The sequence below is a fragment of the Pseudorasbora parva genome, chromosome 3, assembly GCF_024679245.1.
Source record: "Pseudorasbora parva isolate DD20220531a chromosome 3, ASM2467924v1, whole genome shotgun sequence".
Classification (NCBI taxonomy): Eukaryota; Metazoa; Chordata; class Actinopteri; order Cypriniformes; family Gobionidae; genus Pseudorasbora; species Pseudorasbora parva.
In genome coordinates this window covers 34,930,486-34,942,492 of record NC_090174.1, presented here as the reverse complement: position 1 = coordinate 34,942,492, position 12,007 = coordinate 34,930,486, and the positions used below count along the sequence as shown (strand labels likewise).

Below are 12,007 nucleotides of genomic sequence, written 5' to 3'. Positions count from 1 at the left end.
TCTCCTGATAGCTAGCTGCATTGACCCTGCCCTTGATAAAACACAGTGGACCAACACCAGCAGCTGACAAGGCACCCCAGACCATCACTGACTGTGGGTACTTGACACTGGACTTCAGGCATTTTGGCATTTCCTTCTCCCCAGTCTTCCTCCACACTCTGGAACCTTGATTTCCGAATGACATGCAAAATTTACTTTCATCTGAAAAAAGTACTTTGGACCACTGAACAACAGTCCAGTGCTGCTTCTCTGTAGCCCAAAAGTGGCTTGACCTGGGGAATGCGGCACCTGTAGCCCATTTCCTTCACACGCCTGTGCACGGTGGCTCTGGATGTTTCTACTCCAGACTCAGTCCACTGCTTCCGCAGGGCCCCGAAGGTCTGGAATCGGTCCTTCTCCACAATCTTCCTCAGGGTCCGGTCACCTCTTCTCGTTGTGCAGCATTTTTTGCCACTTTTTCCTTCCCACAGACTTCCCACTGAGGTGCCTTGATACAGCACTCTGGGAACAGCCTATTCGTTCAGAAATTTCTTTCTGTGTCTTACCCTCTCGCTTGAGGGTGTCAATGATGGCCTTCTGGACAGCAGTCAGGTCAGCAGTCTTACCGATGATTGTGGTTTTGAGTAATGAACTAGGCTGGGAGTTTTTAAAAGCCTCAGGAATCTTTTGCAGGTGTTTGTTAGTTGATTCAGATGATTAGGTTAATAGCTCGTTTAGAGAACCTTTTCATGATATGCTAATTTTTTGAGACAGGAATTTTGGGTTTTCATGAGCTGTATGCCAAAATCATCATTATTAAAACAATAAAAGACCTGAAATAGTTCAGTTGGTGTGCAATGAATCTAAAATATATGAAAGTTTAATTTGTATCTGTAGGGAGGCCAACCAGTTGGAGTGGAAAAGGAAATGACGTGCTGTACAAAAAGTTGCGAAATCCAAAAAGGGTGTTTTATTGGAAGGTGCAAAAATATTTACAGTGCAGGAGAAAACAAGAATAAATAAAAACTGTACAAAAAGAAAACAAAACAGCAACAATGTGCTAATCTGGCTACACCAAAAGGCCCAAATTTGCACCACTGCTCAGTATGTGCTTCCACTGAGTCCATAATCAGAACTGAAATCCTTTCAATCAGCAAGCCTATTTATAGGCTGAAGCCCCACCTACAGGGCATACCAAGTAATAAAAACAAATGTAAATGTTTGTAACAATACAATTAAATACTGTAGTTACCCATTTTACCTAGACAATCTACCAAACCGCTTATACAGCAGCCATTAAGGAGTTTAACATCCAATTAAAGGGCAAAACATCTATTCCCAAATCCTACCCCTCTGACATCACACCAAAATGGTAGCTTCCACAGGAAGTGATGTGGCTGCAGCTTTAAAGGACAGTTTGACCTAAACAAAAGGTTTGATTGTACAGAGTGTATTGGTGAACCGGGAAGTTTAACTGCAACAAGGTTTGTAAAAATATTGTAGGGTAAATAAAAGGTAATTATAACATGAGATATTGTGTTCTGGCATTTTGTTATGTAGATACATAATGAAAAACTTAAGAAACTATACAAATTGAAAACTAGAACAAAACACAGCAGAAACAAATTTTAGACTGAACAAAACAAAAACTCCATAACACCTTCCTAATGTGTACACAGATGTAAATATTGCCGGCAATGCATAGTACAAGTGAAATGGGTGAATGTTTGCAAGTCCAACTTTATATGGTCAACAGGTTAACCTGTGACATTTCTCCCCCCTTCTTCAGTCACCTGAGGTGTCCTAGAGAGGTAATCAGCTGTACAATTCTGTAACCCAGCTTTATACACAATTTCAAAGTCAAATGGCTGGATGGCTAAAAACCATCTGGTGATACGGGCATTTGTGTCCCTCATCTGACCTAACCAGGCCAATGCCCTGTGATCAGTCTCAAGTTTGAATTTGCGTCCCACCAGGTAATATCTTAAAGAGTCCAATGCCCATTTAATTGCTAGACACTCCTTCTCAACCGTAGAATACCTGGATTCACGGGGAAGGAGCTTTCTGCTGATGTAGGCAATTGGTTGTAGTTGCCCTTGACCTTCCTGAAGTAGTACAGCCCCAATGCCATGGTCAGACGCATCAGTCTGCACAGTGAAAGTCTTTTCAAAGTCTGGACTTTGTAAAACAGGCTCTGTGCATAAGGAGTCCTTTAGGTCTTGGAAAGCCTTCTCACAGTCCTGCGTCCAGTTAACTTTATTCGACTTGTCTTTTTTAGTTAAATCAGTTAGGTTAAAGGCTCGTTCAGAGAAGTTGGGGATGAAACGCCTGTACCACCCCACAAGTCCAAGGAAAGAACGTACCTGTTTTTTGGTCACCGGTCGTTCTGCATTCTTGATGGCCTCCACTTTTCCCACTTGTGGACGTATTACTCCATGTCCCAGCACATACCCTAGGTATTCTGTCTCTGCCCTGGCTAGGGTGCATTTGTCTGGGCGGATGGTAAGACCAGCATTCTTAATTCTTAGTAGCACATCTTTCAAATGATCCATATGCTCCTGCCAAGTTTGGCTATAGATGATAATGTCATCTAAGTAAGCGGCAGCAAACTTCTCAGTCCCAATGAGTAACTGGTCCATCATCCTTTGGAAAGTAGCGGGAGCTCCATGAAGCCCAAAAGGAAGGACACAGAACTGAAAATGTCCAAAGGGTGTTTTAAATGCAGTCATCTCTTTACTCTCTGGACTGAGTGGGACTTGCCAATATCCCTTGCAGAGATCAAGTGTGGTGAGATACCTTGCTCTTCCAAGACTCTCCACTATCTCATCTACCCTTGGCATGGGATACGGGTCAAATTTGCTCACACTATTGAGCTTGCGGAAATCCAGACAGAAGCGAAGACTGCCATCCTTCTTCGGCACTAGAACAATGGGATTGCTCCATTCACTGGTTGAAGGCTCAATTACACCGAGACTGTGCATGGTCTCCAACTCTTCCTTCATAACTGGCAGAAGTCTCTCTGGGACCCGGTATACTGGCTGCCGAATGGGTTTGGTGTCTTTGAGAGTGATGTGATGCTGGATCACGCCTGTTCTACCGGGTGTCTCCATAAAGAGTTGTGCAGGCAGGCATTGTAGAAGTTCTTGCCTTTGCTCATCTTCCAGGTGCTCAAGGTTCAGCTGACGGTTGCCCTGACGACCTGGCAGATATTGTTCCTCTATTTCCTCCTCTCCCTCCACCGATCTCACAAACAAGGTTGTGGATACTCCAGTGACTTCCTCAGATGAAGGGTCTGGTGATGTGGAACGAGCATACCACTTCTTTAACATGTTGACATGAAAGATTTGCAAGGGTTGGGTCCTGGATGGGATCTCAATCTCATATGTCGCAGGACCCACTTTCCGCTTTATTTGGTAGGGGCCCTGCCACTTAGCCAACAGTTTATGCTCACTGGTTGGTAATAGTAACAAGACCTTCTCACCTGGCTCAAAAGTACGGGATCTGGCTGCTCGGTCGTACCACTCTTTTTGGCGTGCTTGAGACTGCCGAAGGTTTTCTCGTGCAAGGGCTGTTGTCTTCTGCAGATGCTCTCTCATCTTTAACACATAAGAGAGAATGTTTTTCTTGCCTGGTTTATCAGTGACCTCCCAGCTCTCTCTCAGTACATCCAGGGGCCCTCTGACCTGGTGAGCATACAGCAGTTCAAATGGTGAGAAACCTGTTGATGCCTGAGGCACCTCCCTATATGCAAAGAGGAGGAATGGAAGCCACTTGTCCCAGTCCTTGCCAGTGTCAGAAACATACTTCCTCAGCATGGATTTCAAGGTCTGATTAAAGCGTTCTACCAGACCATCGGTCTGAGGGTGGTAGGGGGTGGTTCGCACTCTCTTTATGCCCATTAATTGATAGACTTTTTGTAATGTGTGACTCATAAAGTTTGGGCCCTGATCTGTAAGCACTTCCCGAGGTATGCCAACCTGTGAGAAAAATCGTAGGAGTACAGTAGCTATTTGCTTAGCTGTGACCTCTCGTAGTGGGTATGCCTCAGGGTACCTGGTAGCGTAATCGCAAATGACCAAGATAAATCGGTTCCCTCTCTGACTCTTTTCCACAGGCCCAACTATGTCTACTCCTATTCGCTCAAAAGGAGTGTCAACTACTGGAAGTGGTATGAGTGGTGCATAGGCAGGAGTACGGCCAGTAGTGAGCTGGCACTCTGGACATGATTTACAGAACTCTTTAACCTCACTGTACATCTTTGGCCAGTAGAATCTTTTGGCAATTCGCATTAACGTCTTCATAAAAGCCAAGTGACCTGCCCAGGGGATAGAATGTCCAAGTTCTAACACCTCCCTCCTGTATGCCTTAGGTACTATAAGCTGCAGTCCGTCTTCTTTACTCTGTCTGTATAAAAGACCATTTTGCACCACAAAAGTCTCACCAAACAGAGATTCGGCACCTTCCTTTTCCTCAGCCTGTTGAAAACATTCAGTTAAGGTTGAGTCATCACGCTGAAGCTGGGCCAGGTTACCAGGGACAACTAAGTCAGCTTCAGTGAGTTCGGGTTCTTCTACCCCTACCTCAGCTTGCTCTGAAGTTTCCCACAACTCCTCAACCCACTCCCTTCGTTTCTGTAGTCTTTCCTGCTCTGTAGGCCTTGATTCACCTAAGCTAGTCTCAGAGCTGAAGGGCAATTCTTGCAGTGTGTCTAGGGTTGTTTCTGGAAGCTCTGGGCCCTGAGTAAGCTGCTTTACTTGGGATCTTGTAACCATGCCACACCATACAGTTTCCTGAACCAAGTCAGCTAGTGCAGGGAAGTCAGTACCTAACAGAACAGGATAGGGCAGCTTGGTTGCAATGCCAACATTCATCAGATATGATTGATTACAGGCCTCAATATAAACCTCAGCCATAGGTAACTTAGTGCTATCCCCATGCACACAACACACTGTTACTGTCTCTTCTTCACTCCAGGAATCTCTGGGTATATATTGGGCCTGTACCAGTGTATGGGAACAACCTGTGTCCACCAAAGCTGGAAGGGGTTTACCATTTAAAAGTACAGTGATGATTGGCTCCCTATCGGCCTGCGTTTGTAACTGTTCTGGCCGGGGCACATAGCAAAGACCAGCTGTCTTGGGCTTTTTAAGTGGGCAAAGGGGCCTAGTGTGACCTGGCTCACCACAGTTATAACATACAACACTCTCTCCCTTAAGTGTTGACTGGGGCTCAGGGGCAGACGTTGTAGGTTTCGCATGGAAGGGCTTAAAGATCTTAGGACCACTTTGAGAGTTTGAACCCACCCCCACCCCTTCAGACTTACCCTTCGAAGAGTGTAGGATGCCCGCATATCGGGTTGTTCCTGGTCCCTTCCGGGCAGCAATGTAGGCCTCGACCAGTGTTGCCGCCTCCCCAGCAGTGTCAGGATTTCTCTCCTTTACCCAGGTCCTCACCTCAGGATACAACACTCGCAGGTACTGCTCCAGGACTAGGGTCTCCATGACGTCCTTCTTATTACTTTGTTCATAGCGTACCCATTTGGAGAACACGTCCTTCAGTCGGATGTAGAGTTCTGTAGGGGTCTCATCAGCAGGGGTACTAAGGGACCGGAATCTTAACCGATATGTTTCAGCACTGATTTCATATTTTTTTAGAATTGCAGCTTTCACTTGGTCATAGTCTCTGGTTTGTGAGGGGTTCATAGCCACAAAAGCACTTCGGGCCTTGCCCGTTAACAAGGGAATTAGGCGGATGGCCCAGTCTCCCCTTGGCCACTGATACACCTCTGCAAGTCTTTCAAAAGTAGTTAAATAGTGTTCAATATCATCACTGTCCTCGAGCTTGGCTATTCGAGGGTCATGGTCTAACACCCGCATTTCAGCTCCATGTCTCTTCCGCTCCATGTCTAGCTGCAGTTGGGTGACCTGGTGACTGATAACCTTATAATTTTGTTCACGTCGAGCAGTCTCTCTCTCCTGCTTCTCATCCCGGTCCTTTTGATACTGCATGAATGACTGGAACATTTGTGCCAGCGCTGTGATTGCAGCATCTCCTCCAGTGGCGGGGACTTCCACAGGCCGCAATCGCTCCTCCGCAACACCGCCAACAGCACCTTGATCCATCTCTGCATCTGTGCCCTCCATAGGCTGAGTCCTAGTTTTGGGTGGCATGTCAGCAGGGCAACAATTTTTCCAGGCACGTCACTCACTGGTGAGACATCCCACTTCTGACACCATATGTAGGGAGGCCAACCAGTTGGAGTGGAAAAGGAAATGACGTGCTGTACAAAAAGTTGCGAAATCCAAAAAGGGTGTTTTATTGGAAGGTGCAAAAATATTTACAGTGCAGGAGAAAACAAGAATAAATAAAAACTGTACAAAAAGAAAACAAAACAGCAACAATGTGCTAATCTGGCTACACCAAAAGGCCCAAATTTGCACCACTGCTCAGTATGTGCTTCCACTGAGTCCATAATCAGAACTGAAATCCTTTCAATCAGCAAGCCTATTTATAGGCTGAAGCCCCACCTACAGGGCATACCAAGTAATAAAAACAAATGTAAATGTTTGTAACAATACAATTAAATACTGTAGTTACCCATTTTACCTAGACAATCTACCAAACCGCTTATACAGCAGCCATTAAGGAGTTTAACATCCAATTAAAGGGCAAAACATCTATTCCCAAATCCTACCCCTCTGACATCACACCAAAATGGTAGCTTCCACAGGAAGTGATGTGGCTGCAGCTTTAAAGGACAGTTTGACCTAAACAAAAGGTTTGATTGTACAGAGTGTATTGGTGAACCGGGAAGTTTAACTGCAACAAGGTTTGTAAAAATATTGTAGGGTAAATAAAAGGTAATTATAACATGAGATATTGTGTTCTGGCATTTTGTTATGTAGATACATAATGAAAAACTTAAGAAACTATACAAATTGAAAACTAGAACAAAACACAGCAGAAACAAATTTTAGACTGAACAAAACAAAAACTCCATAACACCTTCCTAATGTGTACACAGATGTAAATATTGCCGGCAATGCATAGTACAAGTGAAATGGGTGAATGTTTGCAAGTCCAACTTTATATGGTCAACAGGTTAACCTGTGACAGTATCATTACATTATGGAAAATAATGAACTAACACAATACGCAAATTTTTTGAGAAAGACCTGCATATATTTCCTTTCTCCTGTCCTTAAACAAACATATATGCACAACTACACATACGGTCAATCAGATCCTCTCGTCCACATGCAAGCAAGGAGACAGATACTAAATCACATTGACAAACTTTTTTTTTTTATGTAAATTTTTTTTTTCAAAGGAAAAAGGTAAAGCCTTTTAAAGCATTAACCAAAACAACCAGGTTTGAAAAAAGTGTTAATATATTTAACTAAAACCATTAAAAAAAACTTGCGTTACTGAAGACTTCTTTTATTTCAGCTGATAGCCAAGGCAACATTTTCCATTATCATTTAGTTTAATTTGTTTCATTTGACGTACTAATTAATTAAAAAATTAAATGACAAACAAAATTACTTTAAGGTCAAAATGAAAATATAAAATTAATTTAAAATATTAATACATCTAATCTCCATGACACTCAAACACTGCTCTCAAATTAATCACATTTCAGTATATCAGCATTTTTGTAAAAATAAAAATAAAAAAACCTTGTCCAAAATAAAAACTTTTAATTATAAAAGATTTCATAAAACATTAAGCCTATTAACCATATCATATCACATAGCTTGTGAAGTGTTCAGTCTTTCTTTTTTGTGGTTTATGCACATATTATTAAAATACTGGGCCTTATTTCTTCTTTCAAAGACACATGGCATTCCATTATTTTGCTCTTTCCCCATCTAGAATCACTGTGTTGTATATTCTCGAAACTCATGTACAGATGAACAGTGACACCAACTGTGTCATGAGTAAATTCTGCACTTGAAAGATTTAACTCCATATTTATGCACACAGAAACAATATAATCATAATAGCCACAAAAAACACAAAAAAAGTCTGGTCAGGGGGAAGCCCAAACCAGATCATGCAATAGTTCTGTGGTCAATAACCATTAAAATGCCTACCAGAGATCTTTTTGCTGTGGGTGTGTAGGAATGAGATTGTATGGAAGTGCATTTTAATGAATAACAGGGTATGCATATGTTATAAATCACTCTGAATCAGTGGCAATAGGATTGAGGATAGATAAGGAAAGACTGATCGGAGTCTCATATTACGAAAGACTCATATTACTCTGACTCCCTCTACAGCTAAAAGAGAATACAACAGCCAGATCTTCAGTGTTCACACACTTTTTTGGCTTTTTTCATCATTTTCTCCGGTTACTTTAATGATTACTGGTTAAGAATTTTTAAAAACAATTTAAGTGACTCATAATAAAAATTCTTATGATATTATATATATGTATATACAGAGAGAGAGAGAAAAAATGATATGCATTTTTGTAAATAAATTGAAGGATCAATTCCTAGATTAACAAAGTGTCTGGTTACAATGTAAATGACGAGTTTAGGCAACATCCTGAAATAACATTGCCAGGAGTAATAATGTGTGCATGTTTGTCTGCTCACCTCTCCGATCTGTGTGTGCGTCTCTTCAACAGACTGAGAGTATGAATGGATAATCTCCTGCATACGCATGACATGTTCCTCTTCAATGCCCTGGAATTTCTGTAGACATACAAAAAATAACGTATCTTCCTGAAACTGTTAAAAAATGGATAATACTAGTTTTAGCCAGGCTCAAAATGTAAAGATGAAAGCAGATGCTTGAAATGATACTTAATCAGATCAAAATATTTTCTATGAATAGCCTATTTGGGTGGTCTGAATGGCTAAGAAGCGTGTAACACGCACAAACACAGTGAAAATGAATATGTATGCGTGTATGTGGATGTGTGTGTCAAGGATGGCTGCATGCCTGATTTGCTGTTTATGCTCCTCTCAGACTGACAGTAGGGTTTTAGAAGATTTAAGGGGAAGAGGAGAAAAAGACGAGGAAATGAGCGGAAACAAGATAATGACAGCATAAGTCAGAGCATGTGTGACCACAGGGAAAAAACGTGTTTGTGCATGTGTGTGTGTGTGGATCATGTAAGGAAACACCAATATAGAGCTTAAGCTTTGTATGTTTGAGGACTCTGTAGGTCTGATTTGGGAAATTAAGTGTGTATATGCGGGATGGGTGAGGGGCTGCAACAGTTTTTCCTGCATTGCGCTACTGGATTTAAAGTAAAAGACACTATATTGTACCCAAGTGGGCTTGCAGTCTTAAGTATGATAAGAAAAAAATTATAATAATGTATACATAATGTGTAATAGATAAAATAATGCAAAGTCAACTATTAAAATATACAAATAAAACAAATAAAAAAACTATAATTTTAAAACTAAAAAGCTGCTGTAATAACCCCAACAAACACATTCAAACACAATCTTACTTGTGCGGTTTCTGTCATTCTTTGCTCAAACTCTGTTTTCGCAGTGGCGTACTTCTCCACATATGACTTGTAGGACTCAGTGGCTTTCTTGACTTTCAATCCAGCCTACAAACAAAACAGAAAAATGTACACATTTAGACAACTTACAAACACCTTTCCCAACTATTGGCTACCATTCATGTAAGCACAAGTCTGTGTGTGTACCTTGTCCAGGTCTCTTTGTGTGGCACCCTCTTTGCGCATACGTTCATGCTCTAGCATCTTGTTGATGTAGTTCTCTTTGTTCTTCTGTAGGGCCTGTGACACACTCTGAATGTTCTGAACAGCTTCTAGAGTTGACGCCACCTCCTCCTTTGTCTACAAGACAGAGAAACCAAAAAGAACTTCAGTTCTACAATGGGCATTTTAGCTATTTTCCCACCACGTTGGACAAAATAAATAAATAAATAAAAAAAAAAAAAATACATACGCACATACATGCATACATATACAGTAAGTAATAATAATTCAAAATTAATAATAAATAATAATATCATCATCTATAAGTCATTCATTACCATTAAACTTTTGGCGTCTTTTTTGCATCTTTTTGTTGAGATAATAATAATGTCGACAAATTACTTCCAAGGGAGGACGAGGAACACTTCCACAAACATTTCAGACATATGAAGTTAATAGTGGAACACACAGGAGACCATTATAATTATTTATTTATTATTATTATTATTATTATTATTATTATTATTATTATTATTATTATTATTCAGTAATTATATCCCCATTTCATTTGATACTCCTCATCTATTTTTAAAATATGCATATGAGAGTGATATTCACCAGAAAAACCTTTTAAAGTTTTATCATACAAGGATTACATTCCAGACCTCTGATCTTTTTTAAGGAATGACACGTGCACCGCAGACTCATTTAGCTGAGAAATTGGGTTCATACTTTGCTATGCACCATGTTATGAGCGAACCTACATGGATATTAATCAAACACCAAAGATGACGGCAGCTCCCATACCTTCTTATGATTTTTGGCTTGTTCTTCCACATATTTCTGGACTTCCTTGATGAGCTCTTGCAGTTTGCGGACCAGCTCCATGTGACACGCAGCCAGTTTCTCCGTGGACTGTTTAAACACATCCCACACCGGCGCAAACGTCCTGTGGAACAAATGGCCATTTCATTTTCTTCTCAATGCATAATACTCAACACACGTCGTTCAAATAAAACATAAAAATGTGTTAAACATGATTTGTGATTTAACACCAAGGTGTGTTTATTCTCTCGATATCAGATTTATCCTCCGGTCCTGGTTGTTTTTAATGGAAACAGCTCAGTGCACGGTTTAATGACACTATAATGTCTGTACTGACAATATGATATGTGGGGGGCTGAAAATCCTGTTCAGTGAAATAAAGCACAGCAGACCAGTGAAGAGCCAGGTTTCATTTCGCATAACTGCATCTAGCGTATTTTTGAGAATAGTTATTATACAAACTTTGGCTATTTAAGGACCATAGTAGCAATAACAATGAGTTAATTGCTTTCTTCCTAATGATCTTTTTGAAGTAGCTTATGAAGTTTCGCTCGACTGGCAATATGTCTCCCATTAGCAGGGAAAGTACAGCAAGTCTGCCAGAATAAAGTTTATATAGAATAAAGATTCACGAATGTTCCGAGCAGGTAAGTGAACAGCTGTGGGTATTAATTTTGTTTCCTTGCACGTAATGAGCTTGGGCTTTCATGAATAAAGCCTGAGAGACATTGAAATGATGTGGGTTTTCCAGCTCATTATAAATACATTATTAAAATGGTGTTCATAATGAACCCACTGGTCTTGTAAACCCTCAGGCAGGCACACACACACACACACACACACACACACACACACACACACACACACACACACACACACACACACACACACTTACCCTAGCTGAGAGCAGTTGCTGGCAGTCTTGGCCAGTTTGGTCATTGATCTTGAATACACCTCCTCTATGGTGGCTCTGAGACAGGAGGGGAGAAAACCATGTGTGAATAATCAATCAGCTCCAAATAATGACAGGCTGTCTAATCCTGATTATTCTTTAAAAAGAAATCCATTAAACATTACTTCTCAGTTTTCACTCTCACAAACATTTACACATATTTGCATGCAATAGCTATCATAATTAATTGTGCTTTCTTTAAATAAAGATATTTTAAAGAAAATCTAAGAGTTACGCAAAACTGGGATTAGATGACACAAAAGCAGTTTAAATTTCAGTAAATTCCTTATTCTCTTGTCAAGAACAAATTAAGAAAAGAAGACTTTCTAAATAAGACTAACTAAATCAAACAAGACATAATCTGTCTGTATTGAAAACATATCTTGTTAACACACATGCATTAAAGCGGGGTGCTTATATATACAATAACAGTCAAAGGTTTACACATTTAAATTAATGTCATCATCTTAACCTTTTGAAGGAAAAGCTTAGGCCTAAATGTCTAAAATTAGTCTTTTAGACAAACATAAATTGTGAATGCAAATTAATTTTACAAAACT

At 40.6% G+C, this 12,007-nt stretch overlaps 1 protein-coding gene across 4 annotated transcripts in view; it reads right to left on the bottom strand.

Annotated features, from left to right (window-relative positions):
- The window catches only part of fcho2 (FCH and mu domain containing endocytic adaptor 2), a 51,576-nt gene that overhangs the window by 26,502 nt on the left and 13,067 nt on the right, over window positions 1-12,007 (bottom strand). For all 4 annotated transcript variants that reach the window (XM_067438617.1, XM_067438619.1, XM_067438618.1 and 1 more), the window contains exons 3-7: window positions 11,391-11,465; window positions 10,478-10,619; window positions 9,656-9,808; window positions 9,452-9,556; window positions 8,583-8,681 (exon numbers count right to left, since the gene is read on the bottom strand). In XM_067438617.1, coding sequence (XP_067294718.1) covers window positions 8,583-8,681; window positions 9,452-9,556; window positions 9,656-9,808; window positions 10,478-10,619; window positions 11,391-11,465 — 574 coding nt within the window. The remainder of the gene's footprint in view (window positions 1-8,582; window positions 8,682-9,451; window positions 9,557-9,655; window positions 9,809-10,477; window positions 10,620-11,390; window positions 11,466-12,007) is intronic.